Source organism: Grus americana, chromosome 4 (genome assembly GCF_028858705.1).
Source record: "Grus americana isolate bGruAme1 chromosome 4, bGruAme1.mat, whole genome shotgun sequence".
NCBI lineage: Eukaryota > Metazoa > Chordata > Aves > Gruiformes > Gruidae > Grus > Grus americana.
Window position 1 is genome coordinate 2,611,889 of NC_072855.1, and position 25,638 is coordinate 2,637,526.

The window sequence follows — 25,638 nt, forward strand, 5'->3', positions numbered from 1 at the left end:
CTGTCAAAATGCCAGATGATCACTGTAGATAGATATATATCTATATGTGTGTGTGTGTATATATATATTTAACCCCATTAAAATTATAGCTATCAGGGGGTTTTTATTTAATTGGAGATTAAAGGGGAAGCAACTTGTGCCAAGTCATAGTCCTGACCTGCTGTAAATCTTTAGCCCATCACAAGCCCATCAACAGCCCAGACTCCCAAAGGGCTTCCAACGCTCAGCCTGTTCGCTAGGCGCAGCACCTTGTACCACTCCTACTACATGTGTAAATTAGGAGAACTTAAAAATTCTCCACAATACTTTCTGGTCTCAGAAGGAGTGGCTTTTCGTCTTCAGATATGACAAAGACACCACAGAAATCAGTGATTTATGTCCTTCACTATCAATGGAGAGTAGCCTTCATCCGGCTACTCTTTATTTTTCAGTGTGAATTTGTTGCTTTTGGCCACACCATTCACAAAATTATTATGCTACAAAACACTACAGGAATTAGCAATTCCAGTTGCGTCTACAGCATCCTGTAAGTCTTCCTAAACCTGAACAGTAAGAATTCCTTCAGTAGATGACAGGAGTTCACTTACTATTTATTGACCTCGCTACAGAAAAGCAAGGCAGCCTTGATGGCCAAAGAGGACCCCACGAAGCCTAGCCATAAAGCGCTTTTGCAAATTTGCTGACATTCATCACTCCATCAAAACTTTAAACCAATAGGAAATCTATAAAACAATTAAAGGATAAACAGAAATCAATGGATATGTACGCGGCTGCCTCCTACAGAATTTCTTCTTCAAATCCACAGATAAAAGCAAGGAACCCCTTTCCAAGGGCTGCCTTCTCCTGTTCTCCAGCCTCAACAGAAGAAAAAATAAACGTCTTTTTCAGGTAACGCTACGGAATCAGGGTCTACAGAGGAGAGAGGGAAGCTCACTCCATACGACCATTTCTAAGCTGCAGTGGGTCTGCAAAGCAACAGGGCAGAGCATCCTTCCCTCTTCCTCACACATGGTGTAAAGAGAAGCTCCCAAAGCCTTCTTCAAGAGATCACAGAAACGCAGCTGATTCCTAGAAGGTTGCATAAAGCCTACATGTAGAGAAAGATCTTGGGACTGAGGAAGAACACAACGGTTAGAAGAAGATTGGAATGGCAGAAGTATTTGGATCACGGCAGTTGTGCATGGCAGAGCCTGTTTTTAGCCCAGTAGCCATGTCTTTAACCCAGAACAAGATACATGAAGTTACATTAACCTACGAAAAAGGAAAAACCTCCCTCCACCTTCCCTGGGAGAACCTCCAGCCCAGTCATAGCGACTTGCTCTGGGGGATGCTCCTTGTTCTCCACCGCAGCAGGTCTACAGGCCAGCATCACCAGCAGTCCACCTCCTGCAAGATCTCACCAACTTTGGTGAACCTCGTGGTAAAATATGGCTCACTACAGTTCACTGCTTGAGGAGGCCTGGTATACAATTTTATAAGGTAAGCCACTATATCTTCATGTCTGCACTCACATTTTACCATGTTTCTGTTCTAGCTGCCTTGAGATGCAGAAAGATCAGTGGGTTTTTGGAGGCTGGGAGTACGGCAAAGGATGTCTTCTTCAGCACGATGCCTCGTCTCATGCGTACCGTCATACATACACATCTTGTACTGAAAACAAGCAAACCTCAGGCACAAAAGATATTCTGATGCCTTGACCAGCTTTGATCAGATAACACGATTTTCACACAGCGGGTTTTTTTTTTATTTTAATTCCACATGACAAATTCCTGTCAGCACTGAATAGAGAAACTGAGATAACATTTAAACTTCACCACTTTTAACACACAATATCCTTTTTCATAAGCCTCAGTGAAGATGATTTAGGCATATTTATAGTAACATTAACCACATTTTTTCTGTAGGACAGTATTATTCTCAGAGTAGACAAGTCGGCTATCAGTTGCCATGCAAAACTGCCATTGAAGCATGGCTTCTAAACCCCCAAATTCCTATGGGAATCACATCATCATCAGAACATCTTTAAAACATATAAATAACTTGTCCTTGTTTCATAGATAGGGAAACTGAACCAAGAAGATTAGATGATGAATTGTATTTCTGTTTGATTCCTAAAGTTGCGTGGTCATTTATTCTCAGGGAATCCCCCTCTATGAGTGCTATGGCTACACCCCAAACTTTTTCAGAGTAAAACACAGATAAACTGATATGGTGGTACATAGAGTTTCGGCAGAACTGAAGAGGGGGAAATAAAAAAAAAAAAAAGCAACCCTGGCTGTGATGCCATCCTTCTCTTTCAGGAGACACTCCCACAACTTACAGCAAAATAAAACCTGAGTATCTTTGCTTAAAAAGACATTACGAGGAAACGCAAACAAAGAAGAAAAGCTACCAGAAGACACTGCAGCCAGCATTAAGCAAGGGCAACCCACCCTTTCTATTCTTCCTTAGGTGCCGTTAAAGAAGTTACAGGCCACGAAGTCACTACAGCTTTTCCAGCTGGATCACACGTTCCCATTTTCCACCAGAAATCCAAATCCCCGTCCTTTCACATTCAAACACCAAACCTGCATAGAAATTGTTATTATGCCATTCGCATTCAGGAATTATGCACGTATTGACACAACATTTGCCTGCTGTCCCAGAAATCTTCTTAAGAACAGCTGCAAATGATCCAAGAATTACTGTTTTAACATTACTATGTTTTACATAGCTCTGAGTTTTCTTTGGGCTCACCATATAAACTCAGATAAAATAAGTTAATAGAATATCCAGCAATATCCACTAGAAAGAAAAAAGTAATAAACAGATTTCCAGCAACATTAGAATGGATGTTTTAGAAAAAATGTGCATAGGCGGGAAGTCAAGTTCTGTTTTTGACTTTGAACCACTTCAACACCTCCTCAAAATTATTCATACACCAAAAGTTGAATGAGGGCATATTTAAACACCCATTACCATTCCCGAAATGAAAAACACTGACTTTAAAGAATCACTGCAACCTGTGCTTGTGAGAAACAGACACTGACTGACCCAAATTTAAAGATCTGCCTGTTATGTGTTTGAATGCAATAAACCTATCAGTTAACAGAAGTGCACTAACATACTGTCAAGCAGGCAGGCAGCAACTATAAATAAATGCATCTGGAAATACAGAGTGTATCTTGTACAACAATAAATTTTGTTCCACAATTTTCAACAAAGATAAAAGCAACTGACCATACAGTTACACCTGTTCCTAATCTCCATTTGAAAAAAAAAAAAAATCACAGAACCATCAGTGACCTCAAAAGTAATTATTTCACAATATATTATTTTGAATTCATTATTTTTCTTCCAGCAGACCAGCAACTTCAATGTCTGCTCACAATTCAGATACAGTGGAATATTTTTTTCTATTTTTTTTTCAAGGACAGAAGTCCTCGAAGGGAAATTACGCAGGAGTTTTCCTTGAATTTCTTCCTGTAACATTGACCTGCCCAGTCAGCATTTCAGCCCCACACTACTTTGCATCTCAGGTCTTTTAATGGCGAGTTTTTTTTCTTGTCCTTGCCTTTGCTGATTCCACACAAGATCAAAGTATGTAACAAAGGCAGAGATAGCAAGCTCTGAAATCACTATAAAATTCATGTGACGCTCTCCACTCTGCATTAATAGGGTATCAGTCGGGTAAATTAATCATTAAACAGGCAGGTGCACAACTTTGGCAGGAAAAGTGCTGCACATTGCTACAAAAAACCTTCACAAAGCCATCTTGAAAAGTTTATTTTAGAAGAACTCAAACATGTTCTCAATCGTTACAAGCAATGAAATCCAGAAATTGTGCACAGGGTGAACCTCAATCATAGATTTTCTCCCAATAAGACAATTACATTCAAAATATCTGGCAACAGTGCCACAATACCAACACTTAGTGCATTACAAAACTGTGAAAGGAAGGATATGACACATGCACAAAGACACTGGGGGGAAAAAAAGGCCCCAAACCCACTCAATACACAGCTACACATCGTACCAGCAGCAACTCACCAAAGCTAAATGCACTACAGGTGTAATTTTTTTTTCATAGCAATACTAATGACTGAAAAACAGCAGGGATGAAAACTACCACAGCTTTAAAAGTAGAGTAATTGAAGATACAGTTATTCTTTCACTTCGCAATGAAATAATATTAAATCCAACTGAATTTTTCTGAATGGAAAATAGTTCTCATGTTCTGTATTTGAGTTTATAAAAGGAGTTTACAAAAAAATGCTAATTCATCTGTGCCAAGCTTCTTCTACTTTGAATAGACAAGCACCACCTTGGAGACAGGTATTAAATTTTCATGCAATACAAACACTGACTAATAAGAAAGTCTTCAAAAGGGTGTTTTCCTAATGTAGCCTTCCTTATTTTATGTCTTTTCAGATTACAGAAACTAGCAAAGAAAAAGAACAAGGTTTTTGAAAAACAGGAAATAGAAAGAGAAGACAAATAATAGAAAAACTGGGATTTTCACAGCTGCGTTCGTACTTCCTGCATCAGTCTCTACAGAAAGCTGAGTGGCACTGGCTAACGGTAAAAGACATTACAGATCATTTTCACCCATCACAGGACATGTAACATTCTGTACCTACACGAAGTAACAACCCCTATTTGAATTTTCGTGACAAGCAATAAGCGTGTCCAAGATGAGCCTGTGTACAACAACACTATTCCTTCTGCAGCTACGAGCTCAGCAGGCGGGGGGGGGGGGGGGGGGGGAAGGTAGTTTACACCTTGGAAAACCCTTGGTTGAAATGCCCAGACCACCTCCGCCAGCATCATCTCCCTTACACCAGCTTTATTCCACTTCTGCATTTTCAGAGAACTGAAAATTCTGAATCTGACAATACCGCAGGAAATTTGTTTTACCAAATTAAGCCACAAGCAGTACCAGGAACATTAACTAGATCCCGGGGTGTCCTAGAACTATTTCATACAATCTGATTTACAGATCAGCTGCCCTTCTTTAGCAGGAATATTGCTCAGCCAATCAGTAAAACATTTAAATTCTTCTTCATCATGCGAGATGCACTAAGGCTATTATCAGCCCAAAACACTTTAAAACATTATTCTAAAAATCCCCCACTATTCCGATGTACCAAATTTAGCTTATCAGATTTTCACATGAAGGCTGTTCGGTGTGCAATTAAGGTCTCTTACCATCCCTAACGATTTCACGACTCCGCAATCAGGACAGAGCCCTTCTGTTTTGAAGAAGCGCAACGATTTCAGGTTCTACAAGCCAAAATTGTGCCCTGGAACGTATGCATGCAGCACATCCGCCGAAACCCTCACAGCAACCTGCGTCTCTATTAAATAAACATTTATTTTAAGCAAATAAGGGAAGGGCATTAGTGACAGTCTCAAGTAGACTCTAAAGGAACTCCACGTGGATCAGCCACAAACAAAGCAAGGGAACAAAAGCAGGAAACAAAAAGCAAACATCATTACTGGTTCGGTATTTCAAACTAAATGAGTATTTGATTCAAAGCCATGCACAAAAGCAAATTATCATCTCTGTTCTGTGCTGGAAAATTGATTATCAAATTTTCCAGCCCTGCTTTCAAGACACTGCAGTGGTTACACAGGCAGATGTTAGCACATGGCTATACAAGAACAAAGTACTGCAATAAAATTGTTCCGGTCTTTCTGAGGGTGAATTCCAGTTTGTAGCGCCTCACCACTCCTCCACCAAAACCACTTTATCTACAAAATCACCTAATTCTCAATCCCACCTTCTGCATTTTTTGCTATATCTTTTTGCTATGCTTTAGAAGATGCGATTTAAGAGCTCCTAAAGAACTACTTGCTGAGAACATTTTGAGTGCAGAAAAAATAGCAAAGCTCTACCAGATCAAGAAGCTAATTCCAAGTGCTGTGCTTGGAACTTCAAATTGGAAAAAATTCTTCAAGGAAACCGTCTGTTTAAGAAAAGAGCACCCAAGGGTATCATAAATTAATGCAATAATACAACAGTTTGGTCAGCAGCAGTATTATCTCAAAATATAGAGGATTTTCAGCATGGATCTTCATAGACACTTATGTTACGCATAGTAAGCTCATGGTTTTAAATCTGATTGCTCACAAAAGCTTCAGAAGAACAAGCCAGGAAAGTGAAATCCGTCACATGCATTGCAAATGTTATTTAACTTTATCAGGACGCACGATAAAAGTATTGCTGGGCCTAGTTCTTTTGAAAGTTAAAAAAAAAAATAATAGCCGTTCCTGTGAAAACGGTGCTAACCTCAGTCATTTGTTGATATTTCAATAGAAGTCATTTATGTTAAATGTAAATTAACTACGATGGTAACGAACACCCGGTTGGACATGAGCTTATTTTGGAGCCATAATGAAAAAAGCAACTGAGACCGTGAAATAATGGAAAAATCCAGAGCAGTATCAGACAACTTCTGCTCAGCTGACTCAGGCAGCTACTCCCTGATATTCAGACATAGAGAAACGAGACAGAAATGTCTTTTGTGTTGACCACTGCAGAAAAGGAGGTATTTGCAATCAAGTCTGAGGCAGTGATATGTTCCTGGAATTGGCAGGCAGAGGAACATTATCCTCTACCTGCACCGTTCCCAGAGGTCTCAATGCTCAGACGTGCTTAGCAGGAAGACAGCAGCTGGACGCTGCTTACTCCTCTCTCTCACAGGTTGAAACCATGAGCTGTTCAATAATTCCAGTAACTAATGCTCCAACGGTGAAGATGTTTGATGTCCATGTAGCAGAGATGACAGGAACGATCTAGCGTGCACTGCATTGTCTTACTGTTCTGAATTTTCCGCTATTGACTCCTTGCTATAAAGCAGACTGAAAAGTAACAATAAGCGAGCTTATTGCAAACATTAACAAAACCTCACGCAAGTCAAATATTTAGGCCAACCATTCAGTGCAAGGCAAAAAGCACAGAACATCTCAGATATTTCAAAAATATTGAATTATTTCACGGATGAATTTTTGTTCTTAAAACAGCCCTAGTAAAACATCAGACTGTCCAATAAAACAGTGAGAGTAGCAATAGAACAGTGAGAATTCAGATGAAATATTAGCCATGAGTTTCTCTCTCAATGAACAGACCATTTAAATTCATGTATAGATAGACAGAAAAACAGAAATGCAGATGTAGACAGATATACACACATACCTCCTAGCAAAATTACAAATCCAGAGTTGGAAATAATGCTTCCAAGAACTAAATAAAAGCATATAAAGGTTCTTTTTCCCCAGTGTATTCTTTAAAATTGATAATGCTTAAATTTTTCCTACTTGAATGGCTTACTCTTTTATTGCCAGTGCACAACATTTGAGAGCGCCTTTCACACAGCAACATGGAAGAGAAAATCATTTTAAAGCACAATAACGTACTAATGAAAAGAGAGAAACAGAATGGGGATCGGGCACAAATGCAGCACCCAAATCTAATTTGAGCACTTAAACCGATTTGATTCAAATTGCCAACATCCTTAGATATATTAAGTAGTTTCCTGACTTTCCTAAAGCATTAAACTGCATCAGGTAGCTTTTTATAGACAATGGGTTTGTATACTAGGTTTTGACCAAAAGTTCCCATTCATTCAAGAATGGGAGCTGTGACAGTTCTTTGCCAGCTAGCAAGTCTCTCAGGTTATGATTTAACCAAATCTTCTAGAGATAAAACTCCTCTTCACTGTAATATGCTTTGGCCAAGGAAACTCTATTACCACTGACTCTTTAATAATGTTCAATCAGCAGCCCATAACTGCCTCCATTAAATTAATAAAAAGGAGGTATAAAGGATACGCTCTAATCTTTTTTTCCCCCCTCCAACTGTCATGTTGCATTGCTAAGCACTGCTTAGCGTTTTCCATCTCCCACCTCAAAACAAACAAACAAAAAAAGTATTACTATGAAAGGGGAAACAGTGCCCTTACACACACAAAAAACAGTTTTCTGATATCACTTGGTGTTTAATTACATAGTCAAAATATAGTCTGTTCATATTTTCAGCTACAATCATATATCAAATCACCCATCAGTGTGCCTATATACACAATTCGCATACAATTACTGTTCCAGAAGCCAGGCACTATCCTGAATTTGTTAATCCAATCCTCTGCAATCTCTGACCAATCGATCTATGTAAAATAGCAGTCATTTCTTAACCTGTGCTTTACCCTCCTCGACAGCCCTTGTCTGTCTGCTCATCAGGCAGCTGGCTGAAACAATTCAACTCCAGCAGGACAAGGGCTTGTGTCACCGAGCTACGGCAAGTGCTTTGAAGTGGCTGCGGTCTCAAAGCTTGCAGCATCCTTTTGACTGTACAACACGCAACGCTGACAAGTTCACTCTGAGTTTGGTACTCCTGAGCTTCCGCTGCTCGAAAACGTTATCTCCAGTGTGCTGCTGCAGCTCTATGACTTGGAGGTGTCCCATCCCTCCCAGCAGCAGTTCTCTCCTGCTCGCACTATGGCATCTTGAAGCCACTGGCCCGCAGCAGACTCCAGCCAGCACAGAACTGGAGGTTTGTACAGAAATAAAAAACACAAGTGCATCAGGCACGTCGTATATTTCCTATTTCAGCTTCCCATAAAACCAAGAACTTAGTCTTTATCTTTGAAGAACTCAAGTGGCTGGTTCCACATCTTAAAAAAGGTAACCTGAAGTCCTTCAAAAGTCAATCTTCTACCTCCCCAAGAGCGTGACTGATCTGTGCAAAGGTGAGCGTTTTCTCAGAAACCATTCCTACAACCAAGAACAACCACTAACAAAACCACATGCAGGTAGACTTCTACCACACCCTTTTCTTTTTAAGAAGTCACAGCACACCACACATGCTTAACAAAACCCCCACGCATCTGCGTTAGAACAGCAACGAGCTGCACACAATCTCCCCTTTTGTGGTTTGAGTGAAACAAGGAAGAATATGGTCCACCCCAGGTTTGTTACCTATATATCTACCTGCAGTCTAAATAAACAGACTTTCCCAATGAAGAAGGCAAATAGGATATTAGCAGACCACAACACAAAGCTACAATGTTCGTTCTTTGCTGCTAACACAAAGATGTGAGGCCTTAGTAAGCCAGTGAAGCACAAGTTGTATCATGACAACCCCAGTGTTCAACGTAAACAAAAAAGTCAAGGCCACAAATAGTCATCATATACATCTAGATAAGGATGGGAAGATTAACACGCCAAATTTAATTACATCTCTCAGTCAGGCAGATAAGCATGTGGACTACACCACACTTACAAAATAATACTCACTTGCCCTTCTACTTCCCATTTGTACCTAAAGCATCTAATAACACATTGAGTCTTTTTTCTTGACAACCACACACACACAAAAAAAGAAACCCTGCAGTGCCATTTCTGACAGGAGACAGAGTAAACTTCAAGGCATGTGAAAGCTGTGACTGCAAAGCTCTAAACATTGCTAAAACCACCTGTTTGCATTTCTCAGAGCTCAAAGTTTAAAAAAACTACTAGAAACTTCAACTCACTAATAAATAAATAAAGAGCTAAATAGAATACCTAGAGAGAAAAAACACACATTATATTTTTAGTCAAAATTTTGGACTGGAATTATATGTGAGAAAGAAACAAGAAGCTTTATCGAAACAGACAAGAGGCTAAAAAACCAACCAGTTAACAAAAAAATTGGTATACATCTACTGCTATCAGCAGTACCAGTTTTGCCATTCAGAAGAAAAGCCTCTGACTTTATTCAAATCTAGTCCCCTTAAAATGGCCAACATCCTAAATCACAAGGAAAGTAATGGGTAAATGGCTATTTCACAACATTCTCTCTCAACTAGAAGAAAATTCTTATCATGACAGTGGCAAAAAACGTGAAAAAAGGAAGCTTTCGACTTCCAGGGCTTGCCTAGCCTGGCATCGTTTCCACACAAAACTCCTTTCAAATCAGCTGCATCACACACCCATCTGTCAAAAAAAAAAAAACCCCAAAAAACCCCCCCATAATTCCTAAAGCACACAAAGTGCTTTTCCTTGATGGGTTCAGTTTATAGAGATAGCACCCCTTCCCTCAAATCTACAGGGAGCATCGTTGAAGGGTGGTTGGTATGTTCATAAGAAGCTCCCCAAGAAAGCAACTGCTGCCTAGAATAATCATCCTTTTTCATGTCCTTTTCCAAGAATCAGCCCTGACCAGGGAATTCACTTAACGCACGCAGACACGCACGGTAGCTCTCGCTGCCACAGCTGATAAAACCAAGACAGGTAACCATCTTACAGAGCCCACTTCCACTGAAAATGTTAAGTTTATGTAGAGAAGCCAGGGTGCATTTCCAGCCTACTCCCATAAAAATTTCCCACTTCTCATCTGATGGGATAGACTTTAGATACACAACCCAAGTATCCCATCACCACCAGAACTGGCCCTGGCACTGCAGACAACGCGCTTTCCAGCATCGCGCAGCCCAAACATCACCTTCCTCCTGTGCAGACATCCCTCACCCCCACATACACATGGCCTGGACAAGCACAGAGCTGGGGGGGTCGCCACCCCTGCCCAGAACCACCTTTAGCTCTTTCTCAAAAAAACCGAAAACAAAACAAAAAACCAAAACACAAAAAAAACCCCAAACCCTGACCAGAGGGTTCCCACTGCCCCCACCAAGGCCCAGCACCACTCCTGCACGCACTGCTCTGCCCTGAGAGCTGAACATCCCCACGTGCCACCCACCCCTTTTAAGATGCTGCTTCCTCCCCCCCCTCACATACCTCTCCCAAATTCACACTTAACCACAACCAACATCTGCTTATGCCATCTCCCAAGATGAGCCTGCTTACCCCCCCGAACACCCCTTTTGCCTCCACCGAGCCCCACCACCCACTCGCACACCTTTCCTCTCCCACTCCAACCTGCTCCCAGCCAGGTGTCCAGTCCCCTACACCCACATCCCCGCTCCTACGCAGCCCCAGCCCCTTAGACCCACTACCGACCCCCAGTTACCCCTGTGCAACCCCAGCAACCCACACCCAAGGCACTGTCCCCTCAGAGGTGCCCCGGTGCAGTATAAACACCCTGCACCCACCAACCGCTGCTTGCTGGGGCACCCAGCACCCACATCCCGTTACCCCCAGACCTCCCCCACGCAGCCCCACATCCCCTGCGGACCCCCAGGCCTGGCCTTGTGCACTCTCGGCCCATCCCACCCACGCTCCTGTCACCCTCCCTCACCCCTCAAGCCATATATCCCCTCACAGCCACACACCCCCCCGCCCCCGAACCTCCCCCTCCGCACCCAAATCCCTGTTGTCCCCCCCCTGCCTGGCTCCCCCCCAGCCCTTTACACCCCCCGCCCCCGGATCCGCCCCTCACACCCCTCTGGCCCTCAGACCTGCCCCTGCCCAGCCCCAGCCAGGGCCACCCAGTCCCTGCTGCCCCTCAGCACGCTCCTGCCCAGCCCCTACCCTCACCCGCCCCTCGTACCCCCGGCCCCGCTGCCCTGGGCAGTCTCAGCCGCGGACGCTCCCGCCCCTTCCGAGGCCCCAAACCCCCTCTTCCCACCCACCTCCCCACTGCCCCCGAGCGTCCCCTCGGGCACCTTGAACCAGGGCCGCCAAGCCCCCGTTGTCCCCCCCGCCGCCTCCTTGCCCAGCCCCTCGCACCCTCACCCGCCCCCCGGTTGCCCCCAGAGCTGCTCCAGCCCGCTCCCCTCCCGTACCCCACACCGGCCCCTCACACCCACGGCCATATTGTCCCTAAACGTCCCCGAGCCGTAACCGGGGACACCCACCCCCCCCCCCCCCCCCACACACACACACCCCGCCTTCAGGGGACTCACCTGAAGCGCCCCCCGCAGTGCTGGCACTGGTCGCCCACCCAGCCGGGCTGGCACTCGCACTGCCCGCTGGCCGGCTGGCACCGCCCGCCGTTGGCGCACGGCTTGTCGCATTCCTTCACCGCCGCCGCCGCCGCCGCCTCCTCGGCAGCGGCGGCAGCGGCGGGCCCCAACCCCGGCAGCGCCGGCATCAACAACAGCAGCAACGCCAACAGCAGCCGCCGCGGCGGCGGCCTCCCGCCCCGCCAACCCGGGCCCCGCCGCGCCGCGCGCTCCCGCGCCATCTGCCGCCGACGACGCCGCCGACTCCGGGAGGGGCGGCCGGGGGGCGGCGGGACAACGCGGACCATCCGCCGCGGCGCCTCCCGGGACGGTGGCCGGCGAGGGGGCTTCCGCCGCTCCCGCTACGGTGGCCGCGAAGGGGGGGAGGGACACCACACACACACACACACACACACGGACGCGGCGGGATGAGCGCACAGCAGCCAGGCGGCGCCGCCGGGCTACAGCCGATGACGTCACCCGCATACTGGCCACTGACAGCGGGGTTCCCCCACCCCCTCCCTCCTCCTCCTCCTCCTCCCCCCCCCCTTCATCCTCCTCTTCCTCATCCTTCTCCTGCCCCCGAGTGGGGCCGCGGGGGGCGGACGGGGTGGCTCCGTGCCGGGCACCTCTGCCGCCCGCCGAGCATACCCGCAATGGGGGTGTCCCCCGGCCCGGGCAAAGGCCCCTCAGAGACGGGGCTGGCCTCCCCCCCCAGGGCCTGCTTCCCCGGCCACCCCACAGAGCTCTGCCCCGAAAGCAGCCGTGGGGAGCGGGAAGGCCCGGGGATGGCGGCACCGAGGTGTGTGGGAGGCCTCGAGGCTGAAGGGAAGGGAAAAGAAGAAAAAAAGAAGCTGAGTTAGGGTTGTGGTTTGTTTTTTTTTTAAATTATCGCTCTTGATTCATTCACTGCAGGGTCTTCCCCCCGTGGGTCTCTGCGTGCACCGCTAGCTCCTCGGGCTGTGGGTTTGGGTGAGGAGAGGGCCTCGCTGATCCACGGGCATCTCCGCGCGGGGCTAAGGTGGCCATTGCCCTGCAGAGAGGGGCTCCCAAATTCACAGGGTGGCGAGGCCTGGTTCGCTGCGGGGATTTGGGCAGTGGGGAGGGATGCTGCGTTTTGCAGCTGGGAGCGGGAGCAGTTAAAAGCTGGAGTTGTTCATGCTGAGGTTATGCTTTGGGGTTTTCCAAGTGACAGTTTGGTTAGTGCTGAGATCTGCCATTATCGGGTCTGGCTTAAGCAAAATAAGCAGTCTGCTGTTCATGCAAGGATTACAGTGGCACAAAACCCCAAGCTCACCAGCGTGGGATGTTTGTCATCGCTTGGTAGTGAAGGTTTCCTGTTTAAAATTGAGAAGGTGCATCTCTTGTTATTTAATTGTGTAAGCAAGAAAACGGCAATCTGCAAAAAGGGGATACCTTCCTACCCTGGGAAGCAAGTTAAGCTGGTGCTTTCCAAGGATCTCTAGGCCTTAATTCGTAACAGCAAAAGTCCGAGGTAGAAGAAGTAAAGCAATTAAATCTCTGGTCCTCTTCTGAGTTCATGGGCAGAGCAGCAGGCTCTTTTCTGTACACGCTAGCAAGGATGCTGTTTGCGGCAGGAAGGGTGGAGCAGAAACACAGATGCTATTCAAAATGATCAGACCTTTCATTGTCAGCAGGGTGAAGGAGGAGTGAGAAGGTTGACTATGTTGAAGTTCCTGGGTAAATGCTGCCTTTGGTCTGTCTCCATTAATTTAATTGTGTCTGGAGTTCCTCAAGTAGTTCATTTAATACCTTGCTTGAAATGTAGAAAGATGTCAACAGCTGAGAAATGTATTTTTTTTTTTCAATGAAAGGCAAGAAAAAAAAAATTCACATTTTTCCCCTATAAAAAGGGTGACCGGGGTTTAGGTACAGTAATGCAAAGACAGACAACAGAGTAGATGGAAATAGCCAAGTCACCATATGTAAATAGTTCGTTTGTATTTAGAAATCAAAATATTAGTTACCTGTCTGAGCTGCAGGAGGTTCTTCAGTGGGAGCCTTGGTCATTTCCAGCTGAGCTACCAGGGATAGTGAAGGGTGTTGAGCAGATAGGAAAGAAAACAGTCTAAAGACCAGTTTGTGTCTTCTTGTCAGGCAAGCATCTGTCTAACAAAACCATGATTCACATATTTTGCCTTTTCTGCTTGAGGCCCCAAGAAGGAGAATGAAGTCTTGGGTTCAGTTTAAAAATGCTGTGCTGCGCTCTCCTGGTATCCAAAGGAGACGTAAAACCAAACAGATGCGAGAGAAATAGGTTATGAATACCTTCTAGGCTGTACGAGTTGGAGGCACAGAGAGGGTGTTTCTATGTACATGTTCCTGGGACACAAGCGACTGCCAGCATGCCCTGAATCTGCAGATTCAGATACCGTCCACTGCTGTTATCTGAGGTGCCACCAGCAAAAGTTGGTCTGGCTCCAAGACTCTCCCAGCTCAGGAGATAGCCGGTGCATGACGATGCTCCCCGGAATGTCCTCTTGTGCGTCACATAGATGCCACCAGCACAGCTTGCTCCCACCAGCTGAAGCCAAAGGGCTCCCACCGGTGGAAACTCCTCCGGCACGGCTCTTGTGCCACGTGCGCGTGGTATTGCCAGCTCAGGGCTGGGGTTGGTGTCTGCCGTCAGAGATGATCGCCTCCATCCTCTGCTTTGTCTCTCCCCACGTCTGTATTCACTTGCAGTTCTCAGAGAGAACCATACTTCCATTTTCACAACACCTGCTCCCCCCTTTCTGGCCAAACATTGCTACTGGTTGCACAAGGGATTGAAAGTAAAAACATTGGTTAACATGGTGAGAATAAACTTGGAGAAATTGTTCCTCTTCTGGACTTCAGCTGAACTTCTCTGCGTTGGTGACAGACTGTTTGTGTACTCAGGAATTTTTGTGGGGGTTTTTTTCCAGCTAGGTGGAAAAACGCAAGATGCCATCTCTCCTTATATCTCTCCCCACCCTTTTTCTGATAGTTCTTCCTCAAAATTGGTAAATCGAAAGGTTTTCTACCAAATCACTGAAATAATCAGATCTACGCAGTGGTTGATGGTCGTTTTTTATCAAGCAAACTTTACCTCTCTTAAATGAAGAGAGAAGAAAGATCATCCAGCAAATGAAAGTAAGGAGAGAGTGTTCTCACATCGTGACAAGCCAATACTCCAGCTAACAGAGCATTCACCCGCTGCCAGTGGCTAGTCTCGAATACTTCAGAGAAGACTAACGTCCATGAATATTGCACAAGGGAACAAATCCTTTCCTGACCTTGTTAGTGATCACACTGTGCCCTGTTGCTGTCTGCATGAAACATTAACTGTGGGAGATCATTACTGTTAAATTAAGTTTAATCTGTTCAATTTTAACATGCAAAGAATGTTCCAAAATGCTTTTTTTTTTTTAATTAGCGGGCAACTTTCCGACATGAAAATACAGTTTGGAAGGGGAGGAGTTAGATTAGCCTAAAATGCAGGCTAGGCTATTTTTATTTCGGAAAACAGAAATATTTCATAATAGACGTACTAGAATGATTAAAACAGCCTTTCCTGGCAACAGGCGCAGCAGGACAATGGTGTTTTTGCAAACCGCGCATAGTGAGGGTATTGCATTGAGGGATGGAAGAGTCCTGAGTGCCACAGCTAAAAAAAATTAATGTCATCAGAACAGCACTTAAGTGAATCTTGCACAACTTCATGCAGCACGTGAAATCAACAGCTGATGATTAAGCATTTCCTTGGACATTGATTTTTACACAAGACTTTACAATGAGCAAGTACCACCAGCTCTGAATTATGTTCGGATTGAGGAGCTGCACTCGCCTCTTTTCACTCTTCCTGCCAAACTTTTATGAGCCTGTTTGTTATCATTACACGTGCTATTGAACGCATATTTGCGCAGCGTGTAAGTCAAGTTACTACTCTTCATATGCACAATGACAGGATAGCCGGAGATGCTAATTAATGAATTGGCCTCTGGGGTGAAATTATGTCCTCGTTAAGAAGACTCCCATTGATACTAATAAGGTCAGAACATCATTGCTGATGGCTGAGTCACTATCACGGATGTGTAAACAATGGAGCTGCCCTGGGAAGCCGGTTGCTTGGTCTGTTTATCTGCACCACTCAAAATGGATCAAGTCATGGTGATATCTGGGGTCAAAAATCACATGAAGCCATAACCATAATGCTGCATTATCCATGCTTTTTTCCTTCCGTTGAGATCAGCTGTTTCAAAGGAGCCCTAAACTCCAGAAATAACTCTCTTCCCAAGGGTCTGGAAGCAGCTATTTCCAATTAGCTCATAACCCAGCGTCGCCAGTTTTTCTGTTCCTCACCCGACCTGCTGTTTCCACCCGTTGCAACCTCTGCCCACGTTCCCAAATCTTCAGCATCTCCCTTGTGTTGAAGCTCCTTCCAGCTGCCCTGCTTGTATCCAGATGACGCGCAGCAGTCTGGCTCCAGCAGCACGGCCTTGCTACCCATCCAAAACATCCTCCTTGCTCTACAAACAGCAGGAGAAAGGAAGAGGATATCCTGCCATCCAGGACTGAGATCATCCCTTGCACCCCACCAGAAATTCCTCACCTTTCCAGGCTGAAGAAAACAGCGAGAAAGAAATTCCTGCTATGCACAAAGCAGCTCACACATAGCACTAAAGCCTTTCTCATTAAATGCAACTTCAGCCCAAGCAGCTGAGATGACTTGAAACAAAAACCCATTTTCCCTAAAGCTCCTCTTCCCTTGGTGCTTCGCCTCTGCAGCACCAGTGAAGTCTGAGTCTGAACAGGATTAGGCCCAGACTAAAATATATTCACTTGAGATGCTCATTCACTGTCTAGGGAGGTGTGCGGGCCAACTCTACACTTAACAACTGCCACGTGATCTTCCTTCACAACACTCTCTGGGTCATTTGAAGGGCTTGCTTAGTTGGTTTGGTTTTGTTTTTTTCCTCCTCTCCAGAAGTCAGACTTCCTGCAAAGAACTCACCTTTGTTTTCTTTTGGTTTTTGCGATCATGTCCCAGACCTCATGCTGGCACAAGTCCTCCTTCTCTCATGCAAATCAGGAGCTTTTCCACCGAAGGTCCCCAGCTGATACAAGTGTCAGAACAGCAGGAATAAGCACAGAAACCCTCTATTTTCTACACACCTACCTGGAAATCCTGCCGTGAGCATGTTTGACAACAATTAAGCACGTTCAGACATAAACTCAGAGTTTGCTAGAGGTCTAGTCTGACCTCTCTTTTTCCTTCATTTAGATGTGGACGTAATGACCAAAGGTCCTTCGAAAATATGTTTAATAAGGAATGAAATATAGTAACTAAAGTGCTGCTGGGAGCAAAGGTCTGACAGATTTGCAGGCATGATAATGAGGAATAGCTGAAAAATACCTGCATCTGCACAGTTGCTTTAGATCTTTTATTTGTAGGGTAGGGGGTAATTAGTAATAAAAATTCAACGAACTGCAGAAATTAGGAGAAGAAATGAAGAACATTGCACCCTTCCAAAGCTGTTGTGGAAATGATGGTTAGTAACACGGTACCAACCCCACGCAGACCTGGGTTGTATCGCCTGCCCCCGTGCAGAGCCCTGTAAGAGCTCTAGTGATTACAGACATTAGGACCTTGCTTTTATATCTAATTCAAAAGGAACAGTATTTCATATTGTACAATTCTCTAGCACCGCAAAGGCTGCTGGATTGATCCAGGTTCAGCAAAAAGCATCGCAGTGGCTGAGTTACTTGCAGTATATCTGCTCTGCTTCTTTTTTTTTTCTTTTTCGTGTAGATTTTCTGTTTTCAGGTCGTGTCTTGAAAGAGCTGTATGGAAATTTTTGACCCATATATCTCCAGCTGATTTTAGTGGGAAAATGCGCAGGCTCTGAAGACCAGCAGCTGATTGCCTCAGGTTGGGTAACTATGAAAACAGAGTGTCTGTTTGGGAAAATGTCCATTTGTATAGACCAGGGACTAAAGTTAGGTCCAAACCTGGAAAGTGTGGCTCCCAGCCCAGAGCTGTAGTCTCTGTAAAGCCACTCCTCTGAAATCCTGGCATATTTTGAGATAACCTCCAGCTTCTTAATGAAAATCAGGGTATTGTATAAAGAGTAAGGAGGAAAAAAGAAAAAAAATAGTCAAAAGAAAGTAGCTTGCGCTTATTTGGAACAGAAAAATCACTTCAGCCTGTGATCTCTGACAGGTATTTTTTGAAAACTACCAGAGAATGGTAAATTTACTGCAGAAAAAAAGCCAATTGCACTTTCAAACTCTGATATTTATAAAAAGAAAGAGTGTGTTTCCGAGCAACTCTTCTGTGTAGCCTAATCGTCCGATTCCAGCCCGCTCTTTGGAAAGAGCGTGTTGAATACATCAACCCTTTTTTTGCAAGAACAGAGCAAAGTCCTGAGTGTAGCAAGTAATTGAAAGATCATTGACCGACAATAGCAAGTTAGATGCAGTCTGGGGAGACCCTAGATGCTATAAAAATAGCTCTGTCTTCCCTCCTTCCTTCCGAAACGGAGCCCAGCGAGAGGATAACGAAAGGCATTCAGAGCTGCTGACGAAGCCCGGTACAATGTGGCCCTCCGCACGTCCAGCTGGAGGTCAGGGCTGAAAAGAGAGGAGCTGCCGTGATTATGCGGGGTATTCTTGGGAGGCATAAAGGGAGGCGAGGCAGTTTTGTATGTTCAAAACAAAAACCTGAACAAAACGGCAAAGACAGGCTGCATATTGTTAGGGGCCGCGCCAGACGCTCCGCGTTTCTCGTGGAGAAGCATCTCTGCTATGTCTGACCTTGGCGACTCTCTCCTCTGACGTCGGGGCTGGGGAAGCAGCTGGTGCCCATCGTGGCTTGGTAAAGTGCGAGCCTCGGCAGCCCCGCAATGGGTGCCAGACTCTTACCGTCCCAAGGGTGCATCTGCAGGCAGGGAGGCAGATGGTGCTGGGTGGGTTAGGGGAGGTCTTGCCTCCCGTAGAGAGATCAGATTGGTGAGGAAGAGGAGGGAGCAAGGGGAGGGAGATGCCCTTGCATTTGTGCCTCCCCATCATCTCCTCTTCCCCAGCTCGTTTATAGAGGCTTTTGCAAGCACGCTGCTTCCTTCCCTTTGCCCTTTCTGGATGGAGTCGAACGGTGCTGCCCAACCCTCGTCAACACAGCTACAAGGAAACGCAATTGCTGCCCTTGACGTGAGCCCGGCTCTGGCTGACTCACGTACCAGGGATGGAAACACCTTCGCTAATCAGCCCCTGGCACCGCTGTCCCCGTGGCGGCTTTCACCGCCCAGGAACCGGAGTTGCCCCGTTGGAGGAATTACAGGCAGGTCAGGCACTGCTCCAGGGATGCGGGTGCATTTCTGGCTGCTGCACACAGACCCTGTGCGATACCCAGCTTCTGCTGGGTGCAATTCCACCGACAGGCAGCAATTAACTGAGGGATTGAAGCATAAACATACCCGTAGAGACTGGTTAGCTTTATTTCTGTCTCTCAGCTCTGCTACCAGTTCTCCCTCTTCCTCCCTCTGGTTCACACATCAAGCTGACCCCTTCTAGCTCTTGGGAAAGATGACTGTTATTCACCATCTCTGAGAAGATGCTGATCTCCATTTTTTCAGCTGCTTGAAGCCTTAACCACCTCCCCTGGCTATGACCAGGAAAGCAGCAGTGGCAGGAGACACCAGCCTTGGGCATCAGGGCTGTTTTGGTGACTCCCTGTCAAAAATCACAGCTCAAGTTTCCACCTCTTGCACACTCACTTCTCCCTGCCAGAGCTCCTCGGGGGACAGAGCAGGGCTGGCTGCGGTTGTTTAGGTACCTGCCCCTTGGCTGAGGCTAATGATCCAGCGTGTTCGTTAGTAGCTCTCAGGAGAGTCACTCCTGCTGAAGACCTGATGGGGCTGTACACGAAAACACATCGCTAGAAAGCCAGCCAGCGCAAAGTCCTTTCCACAGCTGACTCCTCGGTATTCCTGACAAAAACAGCCCTGGGGCTCCATGTCTCCAGCTCCATCCGGTGACCTTTCTGTGCCGCGCTGGGCTGCTGGTCCACAAGCTCTTCGTTAGCTCTCGTGCAGGGCTGGTAGTAGCTATTAGGAACTTGGCTTCGTGCTGGAGAAAAGAGAGACCATTAAAAAAATAGTCTCTGAAGACACAAATGCCCTCATTCTGACTTTTACGAGAAGACAAACACGTGAGTCTAACGTTTGGGCTCTTCTCCACCAGCAGCACCTTTTTTTCTCAAAGCCTTATTATCTTTTTTTTAATACTACCCCCAGTGGTAGTGCCCCTGAAGTCGCTTGCACCTTGCTTACTCCCAGCCAGATTTATGCTGGAGGGTGTTGTAGCAGAAGCGCACTGAATCTGTATATGTTCATAGCTGAGGGATGGAGTTAAATTATGTGCTAAATTACGTTGTCTTGGGTTTCATAGGTCTCATCCTTGACGTGCCAAGCAAACGGCACAGCACGCCGGCACTGCCGAGGCTCCGGGCTTTGGAGCACCGCCTGCCCAGCTTCGGAAGAGCCTGCCTGAAGGTTGCTCCTGTTTCACACCAGTCTAACGTCATCAGCTGTGGGAGAGCTGCTCCTTCTTCATAGAATAAGCAAAAAGAGAACCGGGGCTGCGGCATTCAGTGCTAAGTATGACAGGGACTAGGCTGCTGGCTTCCCTGGGTGAAATTATGCTGGTTTAAATCAACTTAATAATGAGCTGGGGACTGTGTTTGCAAAACAGATGTAAACGCTGTTGTTCAGCCACCTCGGGCTAATTTGGTTTCAGCCAACATAGCTCCTCTGGGATCTGGAGCCTAGCATTTATACAAAGTTTATTAAACTACACTTTATCCAAACTTTTACAGATGAACTTGCACTTAAGAGGGTGAATGGTCCGGCTGACTTCCGTGGGAGTGGCTGGACATGTAGTTAAATTGTGCCTGCAGCTTAACGAGAGTGAAACTTCCCCATGGGCTTGCCCATGCCCTGCTGGAACAGCACATAAGGAACTTGGTTTCTAGATTATATCAACACGTTTTGCTTCCTCCTATAGTGACAGGCCAAACCAGTAAGGACTTACTGATTTTAAATTAAAACCAGTTCTCCAAACGCCTCTCGCACCCTGGTGCAAAATAGTTGTGCAAAGTATAATTGAGATAATAAAGCCCAGGATAATAACAGCATTGGAGCAGGTATTTTGCTAGAGGTTGCATGAACAGCGCTAGAGAGTAGGAAATGCCTAAAAGAGGAGGATGCACGATTGCATACAGAGCGCACACAAAATAGAGGGATGTGTTATTTTATGGATGGAGCAAGCAGAAATGTGGAATCACAGAAAAATTTAGGTTGGAAGAAATCATCTGGTCCAACCCTCCCCTCTTCCTCCAAGCAGCTCAAACCACCTCAGAGCAATATTTGGGACTTGGAAATAGATGGCTAGTCAACACCTCTGACCACTAAAGTAAGATTAATAGTTTCATGCTACTTAACTCCAGCACAGCCGCAGATACCTACATATTATAGGGCTTAACGAAGGATTAAACCAGCTTTTGGAGTGAAAGAAATTTGGAAGGAAGAATGCTCGCTCCTCACTTGTTTAAATCGGTGTAACTCCATCAAAAGGATTATCACCAGGGCATGGTTTTTAGGAGGCATGGAGAGGAGGAATAAACTGCTGAGAGCAGACCTGCAACAACCTTTGCTCAGCAGGGTGAGTCGTCGTAAAATCTGGGCTGCAAGGGTAGAGGAGTCATGCGGGGAGGGAGGAGGAAGGTGAAAAGAGAAGGGAACAGGATGGGACCGTTTTGTGTAGGACTGGTGGGATGCAGTTCATGGAGCTGGAGGCGAGGAGGGACCGTTAGATCATCAAGACCAGCTTCCTGCATCCACGGCTATTTGGGCCCCATCCTGTTGCCCCTGCCCAGGGTGCAAATTGTACTCCCACCCCGTCTGCAGCCCCAGAGGGTCTCCCATCTCTCTGCTCCCTGGTGCTGCAGTGACAGCTCAGCTCTGTGCCACAGTTCGGGGTGATTGCTGCTGCAACCTGAGCCCTGTGCAGCTGTTCAAGGAAGCGCAGTGTTTGGCTCAAGAAGAATATTGCTGTGTGATCCCTTGGGCTTCTTCAGATGAAACAGTGTCTCATCATAATCCAAAAAGGTCTGGGAGGCTGGGTTTGGTTTTATTTTTTTCCCAGTTTAAATTAGTATTACTAAAATATAAAATATGTTGTGATTTATAAAAGAACTATAAAAAGGCTTTTCGGCTTTTCTTCTGCTGCTTTGAGCTCTGCTTGGCATCATTACTGTGTGAGTGTCCAGTCTGAGCAAAGGCAGCAGAGGAGGAAAGGTGGGGGGCAGAGGAATGGGAAAAAACAACCCTCATTCAGCACGTTACTTGTTGCACAGGGATGCTGCAGGCGTGCTCCTCCAGCAAAGGCAACAGGCTCGAGGGTGGCTTATGGCCACCACATCCCCCATGACGTGCAAGTGCAGGTTCAAGACTACTGGGAGGTGAAGAGACACCTGCCGAAACAAGAAATGTTGGTTTGGAAAGAGTGGAACTGTCTTGGGCAGCAACTGTTTGCTAAAAGGATCTGCTCCACGCACACAAAGTGCTACGGTTGTGTTTGAGAATGCAGATGGAAAACAGCAGGCTCTTCGGCAACGAGATGCTCCCAGGAGGTGTCTTTATAGCAGTATTGTGTGTTTTAGAAACAACATTGGATAGAGGCATTATCTGGGGATCTGTGAGTCAGCTTATGTTTGGTACTGGGAGATAAATATGCTATTTAAGCACATAGAATAATACCCATCTCGAAGGAACAGCTTTGAGACTCAGGCAATCGATATTGCCAGCACGTTTGCTAACAGTGTGCAGAGATCAGGGTTAAGAAGTTGTTGTGGTTAAGCCCTGGACAGTCAGGGAGAGCCAAGAAAACGCATTCCTTGGCTGAACAGTGTTCCAGCCATGAGTAGGCGGTGATGGCCTTTGCGAAGCCATGAATGCCGTCCTTGCTCCAGCCCAGAAGTGCTGCATCGGCTCCAGGTTATTTGATATTTTTTCAATAGCACTGCCTCTGTCTCAAAGGGTGGGACTCGTCTCAGCTGGCCTGAGACATTGCCAGCACAGATGTCTCCATCTGAGCTAGTCCCAGAGGTTTTCTCTGTAATCAGTAGAGAACTGTAGACGTTTCAGCATGGGATTTTCTTGAGCTGCTTTACACAGATGCCTACGCTGCAGCCCTGTGGCATGTACTCTCTCTCCTGGGTCCGTAAAGGCTGTCTAAACATGGCAGATACCTGGATCCCGCTCACAGTCATCTGCAGACTGAAGCATGGCAGAGTTTTGCTTTCATCCAGGAACACTCATTCCTACGTGAGGGCAACCTGTTACATCTGCCGCATGGCACGGCCTGAGCTCCAGAGCTCCTGATTCAGGTCTCAGCACCGCAGTGCCTCGGGCTGCTGGCAACGAGTCCTCTTCGCTGGAGGACCATGCTCTCTGCAGTCCTCAAAGCAGTTGCTGCTAACTCCAGTGGGTTTGGGCTCAGATTATGTTGCTCGAGTGCTTTAGCCGTGCAGTGTCCCACCACTGCGGCGGTGGGAACCTCTGTCTGTTCCCTGAGGAACACTTTCTCGAGCACGCTGTCTCCAATACAGGTTTCTGCCTATAAAGCACGATCACTACTGTAGATCTACATATACTCCTAAGCAATTCCAAGACGTAATCTTAAAATTGCATAGCTGTAAGGGGCCTTGGGAGGTCTCTAGCCCATCCTCTGTCTCATGGCAAGGCTGTTGCACTGTTACAAACCTGGGACACATCAATCTGCTCGGTTACTGGGTGCTGAAAACAAACATTGCCCGCTCTGTGAGCTGGAGGTGAGCCCATACTGCCAATACAGAAGCCAGGGGTAGCTCATGAGAACTTGCACGTGCCTGTGTGGAGCTCAACTGCTGCTCCTGGGAAGAAGGTCTGGGAGAGCCTAGAGCTGCCATGCCAGCATGTGGTGGTCGTGGTCTCTCAGGCCTGGAACCGACTGTTGCCCTTCGGCATGTTCCAGACTTAGTACATGAATGTTATAATTACCCCATGTTCCATGTGCTTACGACCGGTCCTGGAACTGGCCTGAAGCTTCCCCAGAGAAAGGTGCCCTACCAGGGTCTGCCAACATGCCAGATCTTCAGACGGTCCTGTGCAACTTTCATGATGAGCGTAGAATTGAAAAGTTGTGACTTTCAGCCTGTGCTTTGCAGACTTCAGCAAGAGGTGGCCTTCCAGGCATTGGAGGGGAGTTCCACAGGCAAGGCTGGGGAGAGGGAAGGAAAAAGCAGACAAAAATGTCAAACTCTGGGGGTTGCAAAAGGGTGCAGCTACACGGAGAAAGGCGTTAAAGACAAAAAGAAGGAGCCGTTGTGTGGTGCAGGCTCAGACCGCGAGGCGGTGTAAGGATGGAGTCACAAGGGCGATGTGTATGAGGGATGAGCTGGGAGGACAATCCCAGCAGCGATGCTTAGTGGAGGAGTCCCAACATGCTTACGGAGAGGTGCCATAAATAACCCTACCCCTCAGGCCAGCTTTCATCCCTTCGGCTTGCACGGAAACCTCATGACCATGTAAAGTGGCTCTTTTTCACAATGAGGCCCATGAATTATTTTTTTTTTATCTTTTTCGCTCTTCCCTCACTCAGAAATGAAAAGATTACCTTTGGGGCAAAAATAGCAAAAACCAGATGATTCACCTGCACGCAAATCTCAAGCTAAGGAGTGAGGAGCACGACGGGGAAGTAACTCAGCTGGCGACATGGGGAGTTATGAGTGGGAACGGGAGGTTAAGAACGGGGATTTTTATGGTGGAGTAATTTTAGCGACACACAACAAGCACCCTGCTATAATTAAGTGCTGAAAAATAACAACCTACCATTAAGTGATCGCATTAGAGTCTCAACAGTGATCATACAGCAGTCTCGATAATGGTGTCAAACCAGGATATTCACTAGGGGATTAATGAGCAGTTAAAATACGAAAGCTCCTTGCCAGAAGGTTATCTCCAGGAAATGCCTGCAAGCTCGATTGTTATTACTTAAATAAACAGCAAATGGCATTGTTGAATGTAAAAATTTTTACATTGTCGTATAAAAATGTCAGAATAGAGGTGAAGGGGAAGTATTTTACAGCAAATATCCAGATGGAAACCTCTTTTCCACATCTTTTGCCATAGCTTTAACACCCCAAACTCCTTAATAATGCCCGTGTGTACCGTGCTGTGATCAATACATGTCTGACATCATTCGAGGGAGTCCTATGCCCTGGAGAGCGGTTATTTCTGCAAGAGCTGTTCTGTGAGGGATGTTAATATATCGTTCCCATTCCTATATTATTTTTCTCCTGGTGTGAAAATACCTTCTTCTTCTGCACAAGCCCACAGGGCATGACAAAGTCCTGGCTGATGGTTAGAAAAGTTACAGAAGCTGCTGGGGAACACCTAATCCAAGAATTGGGACCATTGATGTTATTTTCCTCAGCCTGGTATCTGACATTAGAGGCATAAGGATTAAAAAGGCTTAGGGAGGGGAGCTCGTCTCGTGTTTGGATGAGCATCGCTTTGGAGACGGCGATTAAATGCTCCGCTGACTGTTTTTAGAGGATTTGCCTTGTGTGAGATGATGCTGTAAAAGTCACCCGTCTACCTAGAAAGTGCTGATGGCTGATAAAGGGGTTGGACGAGGGTGACTCAGGAGCAAGGTGCTCTCACGGAAATTAACTCTTTGTTGACGGTGAGGTAAT

At 46.3% G+C, this 25,638-nt stretch overlaps 1 protein-coding gene across 3 annotated transcripts in view; it reads right to left on the minus strand.

Annotated features, from left to right (window-relative positions):
- Positions 1-12,285, minus strand: part of ATRN (attractin) — a 151,901-nt gene extending 139,616 nt beyond the window's left edge. The window contains exon 1 of one of the 3 annotated variants that reach the window (XM_054823242.1): positions 11,823-12,282. In XM_054823242.1, coding sequence (XP_054679217.1) covers positions 11,823-12,169 — 347 coding nt within the window. In that variant the 5' untranslated portion in view covers positions 12,170-12,282. Of the gene's footprint in view, positions 1-11,822 lie in introns of all 3 variants that reach the window. The other 2 variants (XM_054823246.1, XM_054823247.1) reach the window with 2 other exon arrangements.
- Between the last annotated feature and the right edge of the window lie 13,353 nt (positions 12,286-25,638).